At 48.4% G+C, this 16,746-nt stretch overlaps 1 protein-coding gene across 1 annotated transcript in view; it reads left to right on the top strand.

The window, feature by feature from the left end:
• Positions 1–4,507: 4,507 nt before the first annotated feature.
• TTBK2 (tau tubulin kinase 2) overlaps positions 4,508–16,746 on the top strand; it is a 198,717-nt gene continuing 186,478 nt past the window's right edge. The window contains exon 1 of the mRNA XM_065403081.1: positions 4,508–4,576. Within this exon, the coding sequence (XP_065259153.1) occupies positions 4,508–4,576 (69 nt within the window). The remainder of the gene's footprint in view (positions 4,577–16,746) is intronic.

Here is a 16,746-nt window from a genome sequence, read left to right as displayed (position 1 = left end):
ACCTTTTTGAACAGGGCAGACAGCAAAACTGAAGCCTCAAACTGGGCATGGGCATGTTACGTAGTAAGGATAATTTACTTTGCTTCGTGTGTTGAAGGGGGAAGAATAAAGATTTAAGTTAATGAAAAATCACAGACTGCTCAGTGGGCATCTAATTTGAGAAGAATTTAATGGAGCGCTGCCCCTTTTATGACATTATTATAAGTTCTCTCTGCCCAGCCCTGACCTGTTTAATCCTTGTCTACATTAATGGGGTAGAAAATTTACTGGCATTACTCTGTGGTTGTAATACCAGATTAAATCACTGTGTGGGGATACTCCTGAATAAAAGTAGCCTTCATTTGTTTTATCTTAATTCACTTGAATTAAATTAAACAAAATTAAGACTACTTTTATTCTGAGTGAGAGCATCCACACAGGGACTTAATCCTGTTTAAATTCATACTTTTTGTTAATCCAGACTAATTTTCCAGTGTAGACGAAGCCTTAGACTTGTTTAGAGTAAGTTTAACTGACAGTGTTGAAAGCAAAAAGCTCCATGCTAGGGTCTCAAGGTTGCTTGTACAAGTACGGTTGAAAACATGTTAGCAGTGGTGGAAAATTTTTGTAAAAGGTTCCTTATGTAGACAAGGCTACTGGGGGTGTTGAAAAGATCACTTGAATCAGGGAGGCACATGCAACTGACTGTATGAAGGTGAGAGATCACACTGCAGCCTCCCTACCCCTGGGACACAGACTCAGAGGTGAGGCTGCACCCGACTGTGACACAGCACAAGGCCTGGGCCTGCCCCAGAAACACCCTGGAGTCCTGCCCCGGTGCACCAGGTGTGGGGCAAACAGGCTCAACCAGTCAGGATCCAAGTGTGGAAGGGCTCAGTGGGGGGGGGATCCAGGGGTGGGGTGGGAGGATTCTGTGTGGGACAATCTGGGTGCAGGCAGCTCAGTGAGGGGGTCTAGGTGTGGGGGGATCTAGATGCACAGAGGCTCGTTGGGGGGGTTCCAGATGCAGGGGCAATGGGACTCTGGAGGAGCTTCCAGGTGAAAAAGGTTGGGGTTCAGCAGAGGGGGTCTGGTTGTGGGGGGTCTCAGCAGGTGGGTCTCGGTGCTGGTGGAGTGGGGCTTGGTGGGGTAGGGGTCTGGGTGCAGCTAGTTGGGAGGTCAGTGGTATGAGGGTCTGAGTGTGGGGCTTGCCAGGGTGGGGATCTGGAGACGGGGGGGGGGGGCGTCTGGGTGCAGGGGGGCTCCAGATGCAGGGGTTGAGATTCAGTGGGGTGGGGTTCGGGTATGGAGGGCTAGGGGGGGTTCTGGGTGTACGGAATGAGGCTTGGTGGGCGTATCTGGATATGGGAGGTCTGGATGCATGGGGGTTGGGCGGATGGGTGAGCAGCTCCCCTGCATAATGACCCCTCCCCCTGCAGCTGAGGAGTGATGGGGGCAGGAAGCAGGGGGAGGATGCTGAGCTTCCTGCAGCTGGGGGAGGTTTCTGGGGTTGGGTCTGACACAGCCCCAGCCACTCCTTGCAGGGGAAGAGAAAGTCCCGTCCTCTTCTGCCTCCAGCCCATCCGGGACTAGCAGCTGATTCCGGCTCAGGGTAGGAGCCACTGGCTGGGGTGTCCCCAGCCCTGCAGTGATTTACCTCTCAGCCAGCTGCTCTGGGTGCCTGAAACCATGTACCCGCACAGCTAGGGAGTGGTGCGTGACTGCTCTTGCTGCTTCCTGCTGCTTCCCTGTCAGAAAATCATTTTTCTTCAGGGAAGCAAATAAATTTCTGGGGGACATGAATTCTGCCCACGTGCAGTGGTGCAGAATTCCCCCAGGAGTAAAATTCTAAGCTGTAATGAACAAGGAAGGGGTTTAAAAAATTCCATCTTTTTTCTGTAACCTTTTAAAAAAATTCTCTTGCCAAACCATAGTAGCAGCAAATGTGGTAACTGGCTCTCATGTGCCCATTCATCTGAATGAGGAGTTAACTTCAAAGCCTAATTGGGAACATTACCATTGTTCTATTAAGAACAAACAAACAAAAAATCAAAACCTCAAACAAATAGTAAGTTAAATGTGCACAACAACAACATGTGTTAGAACATAAGAATGGCCATACTGGGTCAGACCAAAGGTCCATCCAGCCCAGTATCTTGTCTGACTACAGTGGTCAATGCCAGGTGCCCCAGAGGGAGTGAACCTAACAGGTAATGATCAAGTGATCTCTCTCCTGCCATCCATCTCCACCCTCTAACAAACCGAGGCTAGGGACACCATTCCTTACCCATCCTGGCTAATAGCCATTAATGGACGTAACCTCCATAAATTTATCTAGTTCTCTTTTAAACCCGGTTATAGTCCTCGCCTTTCCAACCTCCTCAGACAAGGAGTTCCACAGGTTGACTGTGCGCTGTGTGAAGAAGAACTTCCTTTTATTTGTTTTAAACCTGCTGCCCATTAATTTCATTTGGTGGCCCCTAGTTCTTATATTATGGGAACAAGTAAATAACTTTTCCTTATTCACTTTCTCCACACCACTCATGATTTTATATACCTCTATCGTATCCCCCCTTAGTCTCCTCTTTTCCAAGCTGAAAAGTCCTAGTCTCTTTAATCTCTCCTCATATGGGACCCGTTCCAAACCCCTAATCATTTTAGTTGCCCTTCTCTCTGAACCTTTTCTAATGCGAGTATATTTTTTTGAGATGAGGAGACCACATCTATACGCAGTATTCAAGATGTGGGCGTACCATGGATTTATATAATGGCAATAAGATATTCTCCGTCTTATTCTCTATCCCTTTTTTAATGATTCCTAACATCCCCGTTTGCTTTTTTCACTGCCGCTGCACACTGTGTGGATGTCTTCAGAGAAGTATCCACGATGACTCCAAGATCTCTTTCCTGTATCTAAATTAGCCCCCCCATCATATTGTATGTATAATTGGGGTTATTTTTTCCAATGTGCATTACTTTACATTTATCCACATTAAATTTCATTTGCCATTTTGTTGCACAATCACTTAGTTTTGTGAGATCTTTTTGAAGTTCTTCAATCCTAACAATCCTAAAAATATATAGGAGTGGCAAGTTTAGACTAGGAAATAGGTTGTGCTTAAAAATTGTAAACATAATTTTGCACCTCAGGTAGACAGAGGACTTGTCTACAAAGGAAAGTAATACTGGTATAAGCGAAGGTGTGAATTTAAACCACAGAACTATATTGGTGTAACTCCCCATGTTGACACAGTTATTCTGATATAAGAGGGCCTTTTTTGTTTTAGCTTATGGATGATCTTTGGAAGGGTTTAAACTAAACAAAAAAAAAGTGTGATTCTTATTCTGGAATAAGTGTGTCCACTGGGGGAGTTAAACTGGTATAACTATACTATAATTATGTAACCAAGCCCATAATTTATCAACTTTAAAAACATATTAGCTCAGGAGTTCTCAAATTGGGGGTCGGGACCCCTCAGGGGGTCACGAGGTTATTACGTGGGGGGTTGCGAGCTGTCAGCCTCCAGCCTAAACCCCGCTTCACCTCCAGCATTTATAATAGTGTTAAATATTTAAAAAAAAAAAGTTTTTTTAATTTATAAGAGGAGTTGAGTTGTACTCAGAGGCATGTGAAAGGGGGCACCAGTACAAAAGTTTGAGAACCACTGTATTAGTTCATCGTGGTTAATCATATCGGGAGCCATTGATTTAATTGGGAATTGGACTGGGCTTCAAGATACCACATTTATATCACTGTATAAAAATCTAAGATAAGATCACCAAAAGTCAGTAAATTCATAAATTAAACTGGCTGCCTTGTTCATGCTTAGAATTTTTTTCATACTTGTATTTTTCTGGCTAAATGTGCAGTTTAATTTGTACTGTTTAATTTATTATATATATATATATATAATAAATTAATTATATACACACACACACACACACCCATCAGAGGCGTAATATACATGATGTCCAACAATGTAGGTACTGTAACTTCTTAATTTTAATTTTAACTTCTTTAATTTCCCCAATTTTTTGTGTGTGACTTTTAATTGTGCAACTTTAAAGTTGCATTTAAATGCAATTTTTTTGCATTTAATGGTGACTTATAGCCATTTCAAACTCCCAGTGTATTCTGATTGCTACAGAATATAACTTTTGTTTTTGGCTCTTTGCACCTTTAAAATGGTTTCTGTCCATTAAATATCTTTTTAGAGCTAGACTTGGGTTAGTTCCAGGTAGAGTTGGCTGAAACCCATTTTAAAAAAAAGGGGGGATTTTTTTAGTCAAACTTCTGTTAATTGGAAGTTTTCTAAATTTAGTTTTTCTACAGCAGAATGGCCTAGCTCAAGTCTGTTAGATTAGGAATACAACTGATGCTTATGGGGCCCTTGCATTAATTAATGACATCTGATGTGCTGCTATTTGTTTCTCTAGCCTCGGGTTAAATGGAATCCACCTCTGGGAGCTGGATGATCTGTACTGACAGAGACTCATCATAGCAGCTCCACCACATCTGGAGATTGCAATGAGTGGGGGAGGGGAGCAGCCAGACATCCTCAGTGTGGGAATCTTGGTCAAAGAAAGATGGAAAGTGGTAAGTATGTCTTGCTTTCATTTCTTCAATTAAAAAGTTTTTTTTGCTTAGTACCTAAATGTATATTTATCTGCCCGTACCAAATTCCTCTTAAGTCCGATTCCCTTCCCTTTTATTGGACTTCTTCACTAATGCTTACACTGCACTATCACAAAGCCCCAGTCTCTAATGGAAAATGCATTGAATTACCTGATCTCATTTTAAAATGAAGTTCAGTTTTGCATGGATTTAAGAGGTTTTTGCTGGTTGATTAGGATCTGAAAAAACTTGTTTAAACCCAACTGCAAAAACCATTTATCACCAAAGGTCCAGATTCTGAGCTCAGTTAAAAAGGTTTAAATCCTGAGTGAACTCCGGTTACCTCCATTGTTTTAGCGCAGTTTTAAAACTGTCACTGAGCACAGAATGTGATGATAATTCATAGTTAGTTTCAGTCCATCATGGAAAAATATTTCCAACAATCTGTGTCTAGTCCACACTGACTAGGAAAAGTACCTTAAATCTCAGTAAGGCTGATTCTGGTTTTATAACCAAGTTCCGTCTAACATGGATTGTTTACCCAGTATAAATGGGGCCTAAGACAAATACATTTAACGTTGTAAAGAAGCATTATTAAGAAAGAGAGCAATTTAATGTAGGTAGAAACTCTAGCAGTAGTTTTAAAATCAGATCATATGCTATAAAAGAGTGTGTCCTGCCTCAATTTCCCCCTTGGTGAAGCAACAATGAGGTCACTTCAACTGTCTGGTCAAAGAGAAGCCAAACGCTGGATTTTACAGCAATATATCTTCCTTTAATAAAGCCTTCTGAAAGGAGCACTTGTATGGTGGTTTTATAGGCTCTTATTTCAAAGCTCAGACAAAACTTAATAGTCCCAAAACAAAAGTATCTAGGCTCTAGCAGCAGCTCCTTCTGCTGTAAGGCATCCAGCTTCTCCACTTCCTAGAGCAGTGGTTTTCAAACTTTTTTTTTCTGGGGACCCTGTTGAAGAAAATTGTTGATGCCTCTCACCCAACGGAGCTGGGGATGAGGGGCTTGGGGTGTGGGAGGGGCTCAGGGCTGGGGCAGAGGGATGGGGTGTAGGGATGAGGGCTGCAGGGTGGGGCCGGGAATGAGGGGTTAAGGGTGTGGGCTGGGGCTCTGGGCAGGAGTGTGGGAGGGGGTCAGGGCTCTGGGCTGGGGGTGCAGACTCTGGGGTGGGGCCGTGGATGAGGGGTTTGGGGTGGAGGAAGGGGTTCTGGGTTTGGGGGGGGCTCAGGGCTGGGGCACAGGGTTGGGGCACAGACTTACCTCCAGTGGCTCCCAGTCAGCGGTGCAGCTGGGGTGCAGAGGCAGGCTTCCCGCCTTTCCTGGCACCACAGGCTGCAGTGTGCCCCAGAACCGGCCAGCTGCAGGTCTGGCTCCTAGGTGGAGGCATGCAAGTGGGTTTGCACGACTCTCACCCACAGGCACTGCCCCTCCCCATTTCCCATTAGCTGGTTCCTGGCCAATGGGAGTGCAGAGCCGGTGCTTGGGCAGCACGCGGAGCCCTGTGGCCCCCTGTCTAGAAGCCAGACCCACTGTTGGCTACTTCCAGGGCTCAGAGTGGTGTCAAAACAGGTAGGCACTAGCTTGCCTTAGCTGGGCAGCACCGCCGACGGACTTTTAACATCCCCGTCGGTAGTGCTGACCAGAGCGACCCAGTGCCTGACATGCTGCGACCCAGTATTGGGTCGTGACCCGAAGTTTGAAAAACACTGTCCTAGAGAGTTTTTGCAGTATTTCCCCTGCTTGTTTAGGGTCTCTCACAGGCCACCTTGCCTAGAGAGTTTTGTAATCTGCTCACTCTCCCTGCTTTAGGAGGGCAGTTTCTGCCTGGCTTAGGGAGATTAAGAGCTCCTCTCCTCCTGAGCTTCCTTTCTTCTGAGGAGCCTTGTCTCCAGCTGAGCGCTTCCAAGCCTTTTATTAGGCCCAGGAGCTCCTTACTTAACTGCCTTCAAGCTACTTCGTTAATGATCCCCAGGTGAAGCTGGGTTGGATCCTTCCCTTCAGCCTGCCACAGGTAGGCTGGGCACCTGACCCACCCCTTAAAGGCCAGTTCTGTGACACAGATATAATTATGACATCAGGACTGCCTAAAGCCCTAAAGTTTCTTGTGGGCAACTCCTCCCTGTAGCTGCTAATGTTCATGTTTTGGGGTAGGAAATTCAGCTAATTAACTCTTTGCACTCAGGATTTCCCTGCAAAATGTGCCAGTGAAAAAGGCAGTAATTAAGAAGTAATTAAGAATTTCAGATTTACCAGACTGCCTGTGATGTAGAATTCTTCACTTGGCTACTAGGAACTGACATTTTTTTGCTGTGCAAATGCAGTTTTTAATTTTTAAAAATTGTACTTCTAGGAGGTGGAGGGAAGCCTGGTTTTTACATTTATGGTGGCAATATAAATGCTGTTCCTGATTTTTTTTTTTTGGGGGGGGGGGGGGAAGTATCCCCATTCAATGCTTTTCTTTCCCTTGGGAAAATCCCAGAATTTGCTGCGTTAAATAATTCATTGTGTATCTCTAAACATGTAGAAAATGATACATCTGGGAGTTAGGTAAAGATTTGCAGTAGAAGTACATTTTATCAATTTTTGATGACTGTATTTTGCTCTTTTTAATCACATAGAGTAGTCACAAACCTATGTGTAATTCAGAGGCAAAAACCTATGTTAATTCAGAGTTCAGGTTGCTTGTTAGTGTGTTGTCCACTTGCAAAAAGTTGAGTTGAGCAAAACCCGAATTTCTAAAAGCCAGGGCATGGCCAACCTTACCTCTGCATTTCCTGGTTTTCAGAAATTTTAATTCTGCTCAACTCAGCTTTCTGCGAGGGGATGACACCACCAAACAAATTTAACTCTGCATTAGTGAGTTCTTTTCTGGTTCAAAAATACAGGAAATTAATGGCAAAGATATATTGTTGGTAGGAGTTAGTAATCTTATACACATCATGTCCTGCAATTTGCATACTGAGCCAACCAGCCCCCTCTTCCTTCCCCCTCTCCCATCCCCCCCATCAGCTGGGCCCCACCAGCCCTGTTTTGGCACATCTTTCCAGCCATGCCCCTGCCCATTCTCTTAATTCCCCACTCCAACCTGGCCCCCTTCCCACTACTGTACCTACCCACCCCCTGCCTTAAGCAGGAAATGCATCTTCCTGAAGTCTTTACTCCCTGATATACAAATTGTTTCTGTTGCAGTTATTCCCCCATCCCACTCACAATAACCCAACTCACATGGAGAGCCTGGAGTTAAAGACAACATGTTACAGTGGAATGGTATTCCTGGTTGTGTTTCAGAATGGTTGGAGGGTGGAGTTTGTGTCAGGGCCGGCAAGAGAAATCACAGACAGGGTTTCTGTTCCAAAATACTGACAGTTTTATGTTTGACAGAAAGTTCCTCTGACACCTATCCAATAGATAGACTACATATCTGAAAAACAGCGAGGTGTCAGAGCTTGTAATTTTTCTGTGACACACTACACATTTTTTGGTCAACTGTGAACACTCCCATTTCCCGATTAATGTTCTTCCAATACTTATTAATGATTTTCATATTGACACTGTACCAGTTATGCAGACACTTAGCCATATCACAGAAAATAATAGCATTTCATAAATACAAATTTGTGATGTGGTCCCAGTCTGCTCTCATACACTGTGTGAGGTGTACACCCAGATCATTTCTGCCTAAGGGAATCACAGCAATGTCTGGTAGATCACAATGTCTTAAGTTACTGGTTACGTGCTGCAGACTGGGCAAAACATGATGCCAACGCCCACCACCTCTTTCCACCTAAGTCAGTCTGTAGTCAGCAGTCTCCATGTCTTAGTGTACTCCTTGCTGTCCTGCAAACTTCTGCAATCTCGTGATCCAAGAATCACCCAGAATCCACGTGTTGGCAACCTTGGCAGCACACACCTTCTTTTCCCTCAGAGAACAAGGGACCTGCACTGTCAGTTCTAAACCTACGTGTTATATGTCTTTGGAAACATCACGTTAATCTGCCCTTTGATCAGGAAGTGGCCACTTGCTGCTCCCCCCCCCCCCCCCCGGGGCAAATAAAATAATATTCTCAAACAACCAATTCAAATCTTGCCTACCAACTGCCCTAATTTCCTGTCCCCTCTGTAGCTGCAACACCTCTTCTTGTCTCTTACTCTCCCCAAGTCCTCTATTTTCAGCTCTTGCCCATCCAATAGAATAAAAATGTTGGTTAATTCACCTGCTGACTATTATGCTGTGTTCACAGTAAATCTCCCCATAAAATGAAAACCAGTTGTATTTTATCAGTGACAACTTGTAGCAAGCAACATGAGTTAAATCTTTATTGCATAGGTGTACAAAGGCTTGAACTAGAAAGGTCTGTGGCAGGGATCACTGGCACAATGGCATTGGTACGTTCTCTTGAACTACCCAGGCAAGCGTGAAAGGGCAGAATCCTTCAAGAGTGCACATCTATACGAGTAAAGAAGTGAACGTGTTCTTAAATACCTTTCTCAGTTTGTGTCCCCAAAGATTTAGTGGATACCATGTACTACATTGGGTAAAACTCAACAGATTGAGACCATTTTGACATCCATCACATCAGTAGTTAGCTCTCTACAAAAAAACCTTCACCTAGAAACTTTTTGGAAAATGTTTTTTTTTTTTTTAAAGTTTATATCTCCTTAACCCCTGGCTCAAGTGCCCCATCTTTGGGTTACTAATCCTACCCTGTACCCTCCAGAGGCACACCAAATTTCAAAGGAATCTGACTAAGCATGTTGATTTTGGAGGACTTAGAAACGTTGACCTTTAAACAGAAGATGTGATACAACCTTAACTAGAATGGTGCTGCTGCGCCATCATAGTTATATGGAATTTCAGAAGGTCACCAGATTTTTAAAAACTTGTTTAAATTCCATTTGCTTTGTTTTTAATCAATGAAGGCAGGGGAGAACATTTCTAATTGTGGCTATATTTTGAAAAGTGGCTATAAAATGATGTTTTCAGTGTTTTCAATCACATCATATCTAATTGCCTGCTTTGAAAACACAATATGAGATGTGAAGGTCAAGCTGGTTCTTCTTTGAGTGCTGTCCCGGTGGGTGCTCCACTCCAGGTGATGGTGCGTCCTGTCGCTGTTGATCGGAGATCTTTGGTAGCAGTGTCTGGTCTGGATGCACGCGCTCAGCTGCTGTCTCGTGGTGTTGTTAGGGTCTGCCTGAGCGCGCACGTCCTGCACCCCCCGCAGTTCCTTCGCAACCATCCTTGGCTGAAGACGGGACTTGGGGCAGTGCTCATCTCTTCCCTGGTTACTGTAAGAAATAAGTAGAGAAAAATAGAAATAGTTAGCTAGTCATTTCCCAATTCTCCCTTTCCTTTAGCATAGTTTGTTAGTTTAAAAAAAAAAAAAAAATTTCCCCCCTCAAGTTAGTCTCTCGTTGAGACTTCCCTGGCCGCTCATACTTTCATTATGCCGGAGTCTCCAGGCTTTAAGAAATGTGGCTCCTGCAAGGAGTCTATGCCGCAATCTGATAAGCACTCACTCTGCATCAAATGCCTCGTTGAGACACACGTCCCTGCGAAGTGTCTCCACTGTACCAACTTAAAAATTAGAGCTTGCCATGACAGACTTGCGGCTAAAAATGCTTCTCATGGAGAAAGCTCTCCAGCCGCCTATGGAGAAGGGCAGTAAACCCTCTCCCTCACGCTCCCCTGCCAAGTCAGAACTGACCGGGAGTGTGGCTTCACCCTCTCACGTGAAGAGGCAGGAAGCCCTAATGTCTCCTCTCAGAGACACTCAAAAGGGTAAAGGATCTCCTGCAAGGTCTTTACCCTTGGTGCTGACAGCGCCGAGAGCAGGCAACTCTGACCGCCCCAGCTCCTCAGCAGCAACTCACACGGGTCGCAAAAGCAGGGACCCGACTTCCCGCAGCGGGAAGCTTTCCTCAGCACCGGTCCTGTCGGCACCGATGATGGACCCGGTGCCGGCAGCGCATTCCACCCCGGTGCCAACAAAAACGTTGGCACTGAGCCTGCCCGCCACCCCCGCCGGAGCAGATTCAGACCCCCTGCGGGGCTTTTACAAACGTCTCGTGGCTCCTACTAAAGCCAAGCAAAAATCACTCCGGGCTGCCGCTCACAGTTCATGCTCCTCAGCGCACCAGCCTAGGGAGCAGCAACAATTCCTGCACCAGCAGGATATATTTGTGGTCCCTGAGCCTGACTCTCCGCTCCTAGACATGGAGCACTCACTGTTTGAACAGCAGCTCTCGCCACTTGACCTGGCTACTTTCACTGACAGCGAGAATGACATACAGCAGCAGGCAGAGTTCTTCCCGCCTGAGTCTCCCCCTCCACCGGAGCCATACATATCCTAGGACACGGCGCATCATAAGAACCAGCCTCAGTTTCTCTACTGTGTCCCCCAGTGGCTGGGACCCAACTTTTCCTACCCAGTGCCCTGGCCTCAGTGGTACCCGTGGTCGGCTCCTGCCACTGCTCCTCTTTGTGCCCCTTCTACCAGACTGCAAGCTCGTCCTACGCCTATATCCCCAGCTTCATCAACATCTAGAGCTCCTGAACCCCCTCTTGAAGAGAACTATGAACTCTTCCCGGATTTACCGGCTCCTGCCTCGCCATCAGCTGCAGAGGACACCCTCATGCCTCCACCTACACAAAATGTGGACGACTTTAAGCAATTCCAGGAACTTTTCAAGAGAGTGGCACTCAGCCAGGATATCCCTTTGGAGGAAGTCCAGGAGACACAACATAGACTCCTCAAAATCCTCCAACCCTCTGCACCCTCAAAGATTGCACTACCCATAAATGAAGCTCTCCTAGAACCAGCTGATAATCTTTGGCAGACCCGTGCATCCATCCCACCAACATGCAAGAAAGCTGAACGTAAATACTATGTGCCCGCGAAGGACGTTGATTTCTTATTTTCCCACCCACAACCCAATTCTCTTGTGGTGGATGCAGCGACACACACAACAAAGTAGCCACACTACCGGCCCACTTCGCAAGACAAGGACCTCAAATGCCTTGACCTCCTGGGCCGCAAGGTTTATACTTCTTCCACTCTACAATTTAGGATTGCAAATTATTCTGCCCTCCTCGCAAGCTATGACTATGACAACTACAACAAGCTCTTTGTATTTGCCTCCCATATCCCGGAGGACAGGAAAGCGGACTTTAAGTCAGTCCTCATCGAAGGTCAATTGGTGTCTAGGATAGCCCTACAAGCATCCATGGACATGGCAGATACTGCAGTGGTGATGCGCCGGTCTTCCTGGCTGTCTGCATCCAGTATCCCCAAAGATTTGCAGACCAAAGTGGAGGATCTTCCTTTTGACAAAGATAAACTCTTTTCCAGAAAAAAACCCGATGAAGTCTTTCACACTATGAAAGACTCCAGGGCCACTTTGTGCACATTGGGCATATTACCCATCCATCCCTAGGAGTCAGCGGTATCAACCTTATCAAAGGCCCCGTGAACAACAATATCACCGACTCCAATCCAGACCGACTCCAGTCCAGACTGGAAGTAACCGCAACAGGTCTCCTAGGCGCAGGCAAAAGCAGGCGCAACCAACTACTTCCCACTCATCGGGAAACAAACAACAATTATGAAGTGCTGGTTGGGGGTCTGCGCGACCACCCCTTGACTCCGCCGCCTATTTGCCCATTTGGCCACCGCCTCCAGGCTTTCCACCATGTCTGGCAACAGATCACTCAGGACCGCTGGGTCCTGGAAATAGTTCAATCAGGTTACTTCATCCCTTTCCTATCTTCCCCGCCCACCCTTCCCTGTCCCCCTTCAGGGACCCCTTTCACCAGCACCTCCTTCATGCAGAGGTGGCTCATCTTCTCCACCTAGGTGTAGTGGAACATGTACTGATGCAACATCGGGGAAAAGGGTTCTACTCCCACTACTTTCTGACCCAAAAGAAAGGCGGGGTGGGGAAACCTATTTTAGACCTATGCCAACTGAACAAGCTTGTACATGTACAAACATTCAAGATGGTTACATTGGGCACAATAATACCTGCGATGGAACAAGGGGACTGATTCACAGCCCTCGACCTACAAGACGCCTATTTCCATATATCCATTCATCCAGCGCACAGATGCTTCCTGCGATTCACACACGGACACGACCATTTTCAATACAGAGTACTTCCATTCGGTCTTTCCAAGACCCTAGCTGTAGTTGTAGCCCACCTCCACAAACACGGGATTATACTTTCCCCCTACTTAGACGACTGCCTTATCAAAGCCAGCTTCTATGACAAGACATTAAAAGCGATGAACTTTACCATCTCCCTCTTCCGCAGTCTAGGCTTGCAAATAAATTTCCAAAAATCCACCCTGATACCTACACAGCAGATAGAGTTCATTGGAGCTCACCTGGACTCAATTCAAACCAGAGCCTCGCTTCCACACAACAGATTCTTCTTCGAGTGATTGTTCACGTCCATTCCAATTAGGTGTGTGCGCGCCATGTGCACAGACGTCGGAAACTTTTTCCCTTAGCAGCTCCCATTGGGACGGCAGGGGAGCCCCCTAGAGTGGCGCTCTTATGGCGGTGTATATATTACCCTGCCAGCCAGCCCCCCTTCAGTTCCTTCTTACCGTCCGTTGCAGCATTGGAACGTGTTCTCTCTCTCTCTCTCTCTCTCTCTCTCTCGCTTGCGAGTGATCCCTTAGCCTTTCAGTCTTCTAGTTAGAGTTGTTCTTAGATAGTTAAATACCATTGTATTCAGGTGTCTGGAAGCTAGTTCCAGCACCAGTCTTGGGCTGTGGGGCATGCCGCAAGCCCAGCGTTTTAAAGCTTGCGCTACGTGCTGCAAGTCTATGCCTAACAGCGATCCCCACGACTCCTGTCTCTGGTGTCTGGGAGAGTCTTATCAGGGAGAGTGCTGCAAAATCTGCCAGGCCTTCAGGCCGCGCACTAAGAAAGAAAGAGACTTTCGCCTTAAGAAGTTGCTCATGGAGGCCGCGTTACAACCATCGGCCCCTGACCGACCGGCCCTGGCCCTGGCTTCCTCAGTGCGAAGTGCCCCGGCATCTGTGCGCCACCCGGCACTGCCCAGGCACCGTAAATCACCGCCACCGAGACAGAATGACCAACCTCGGCGCCGGTCGACCTCTCTAGCACCGACTAAGCGTCACAAGAAAGGGGAAAGAGGGCTCTCTCCCCAAAGAGCTACTAAGCTGCTTAAAGAAGCTCCCGGCACACAGAGACAGATTGCGGGCCCGAGCCAAGAACTGGCACCGTCGACTCTGGCCCCACAGGCCCTGTTGAGTCTGGTACCCAGCGGATTCAGTGCCAACGAATGTCTGGAGGAGGTCCTCCAACACCCCTCCACACCCGACACTTTCGAGGCACCGAAAGACCTCATTGAGTTGGTGCCAAACCCCCTTCCATGCAGGGAGAAGCCTCTGGCACCACCCAAGAGGGTGCCGTCCAGAGGGAAGCCGGCAATGGTGAGCCGCTCGAGGTCACCATCTCGGCACCGCTCCTGTTCAAGCTCGGTGTCCTGCTAATCCCCGGCACCTGCGACTCAGCGCGAGGTTACGGCACCGGAGGCGAACCCGCCTGCGGCAGCTGCACACCAGTCCACGACACCATCGGTCACCCGGCACTGGAGTACGGCACCGACAACCTCACTGGCACCGAGTGAGAGACACCGGTCCCAGTCCTGAGACTCCCGGTACCATTCGTGGTCCCAGTCAGCCAGGCACTGCTCCCCGGCTCCACAGCACCCCAAGGCCAACTCCGGTCGCTCTAGCTATAGCAGACATCGAACCGTAGCCAGCAGAGAATCCCAATCAGCATGGCAGCCACAATGCTTCCTCCGGGTCAGTGGCCCTTCTGGACCCCATGGGCCTACCATCAGCAGCAGGGCATCACTTCCAGAGCCTCTATGGAACACCATTCCAGGTTGCCACACAGGGACGCATCAAGGACAAGGGAGGCCACTCTCTCCAGGCTGCCCCCGGACCCCCAAGAGCAACTGACGCTCACAGGCCCAATACCCGAGGTGGTGCCAAGCACTGTGACACCTCGAGAGGTGTCTGCCCCGCCGGGCCCTGAAGTGACCCAGGCATATGGGGGGGGGGGCACAGGAGGGTCTAGATGAGGGCAACCGGCAGCATCTCACTTCCTCCTCTTCCCCAGACGAGGTGGTGGCGGTCCTGAGACTGATGTGCCCGCCACTGATCGACCACAGGGCTCACCAGGAGCTACTCTGCAGGATTGCCCTCAATATTGGCCTCCAGGCGGAAGAAACGGTTGAGCAGGAGGATCCGATGGTGGACATCCTGACGCCTGAGGGTCCCTCCAGAGTTGCGCTCCCTCTCATAAAGACCATACAGACGAATTACAACACTATATGGCAGACCCCGGTCTCCATCATGCCGACGGCCAGGGGGGTAGAAAGGAAATACTTTGCCCCTTCCAAGGTCCACGAGTTCCTGTTCTGCCATCTGACTCCCTGTTCCCTAGTTGTTTCAGCAGTCAATGAGAAGGAACGACAGGGTCAACAAGCCTTGGCCCCAAAGGCCAAGGAGGCCAAGCGTTTGGACCTCTTCAGTAGGAAGGTCTACTTCTCCGGGGGCCTCCAGCTACGCATAGCCAACCAGCCGTGTCCAAGTTTAAGGATTGCCTGCCCCAGGACTCACACTCTGAGTTTGCGGCATTAATCGAGGAAGGAAAGGCGGTGGCTAAGACTTCGCTACAAGCCTCCTTCGATTCAGCTGACTCTGCGGCCAGAACCATTGCCTTGGGGGTAGTCATGCGATGCTCAGCGTGGCTCCAGGCATCGGGCCTCCCTCCAGAGATCCAGAATACTCTCCAAGGCCTTCCCTTTGAGGGCTCGGGCCTTTTCTCGGAGCAAACAGACTCCATGCTGCATGGCCTTAAGGATTCTAGGGCCACCCTGAAGTCGCTAGGGATGCATATGCCGGCAACCCAGAGAAAGCCCTTCAGGCCTCAGCCTCCGCAGCAGAGGCAGTATCAACCCCGCCCCAGGCAGGAGCCATATCGCAGGCGGGGCAGAAATAGCAGGCGTAGACTGCAGAACAATGCGCCTAACCAAGGCCAGAATAAACCCCAGCCCGGAAACAAGCAAGGGTTTTGAAGGCGTGCCCGAGGACAGTGTACCAACCCAGTTCCCGGATCTATCCTCACGGTTTTTAAACCGGCTATCCCATTTCTACCGTGCATGGTCCCTTATAACATCGGACCGCTGGGTCCTACGCACGGTACAGGTGGGATACTCCCTCCACTTCTCCTCCTTCCTTCCCTCCCTCCCACCCACCTTCCCCATCCCTCTTCAGGGACCCCTCTCACAAGCAACTCCTTATGCAGGAGGCTCGTTCGCTCCTCGAGTAGGTGCGGTGGAGGAGGTTCCACAGGAGCTAAGGGGAAAGGGGTTTTACTCCTGTTACTTTCTAATCCCCAAGGCAAAGGGGGGTCTTTGACCCATTTTAGATCTTCGCGGATTCAACAGATTTATGGTCAAACTCTGGTTCCGCATGGTCTCCCTAAGTACTATCATTCCATCGTTGGATCCAGGGGATTGGTACGCTGCCCTCGACATGAGACACACATACTTCTATATTGCCATTCATCCGGCGCACCGATGCTTCCTCCGGTTTGTCGTAAACCAATGTCACTACCAGTTCACAGTTCTCCCGTTCGGCCTGTCCATAGCCCCTCACAAAATGCGTGGTGGTGGTGGCTTTCCTGCGGAAAAGGCAAATTCGAGTGTACCCGTACCTCGACGACTGGCTACTGACAGGTCGTTCCAAGGACGAGGTCCAGTCCCACGTGACGATGGTCATGGACACGTTTCACAGACTGGGGCTCCTTCTCAATGTACCCAAATCGTCAGTCGTACCTACCCAAAGGATAGAGTTTATAGGGGCAGTCCTGGACTCGGTACGGGCGAAAGCGAGCCCTCCAGAGCCCAGGTTCCAAGCCATAGAGCTGATTGTCAAATCAATGCTTCAATATCCCACCACTACAGTCAGGTGTTGCCTGCAGCTAAAAGGGCAAATGGCAGCATGCACTTACATGGTCAAGCATTCCCGACTGAGACTCAGGCCCATGCAAGCATGGCTCGCACTGTCTTACCGTCCGTACCGAGACCCCCTG

The sequence above is a fragment of the Emys orbicularis genome, chromosome 4, assembly GCF_028017835.1.
Source record: "Emys orbicularis isolate rEmyOrb1 chromosome 4, rEmyOrb1.hap1, whole genome shotgun sequence".
Taxonomy (NCBI): Eukaryota; Metazoa; Chordata; order Testudines; family Emydidae; genus Emys; species Emys orbicularis.
This window is presented reverse-complemented; position numbering and strand designations above follow the sequence as displayed.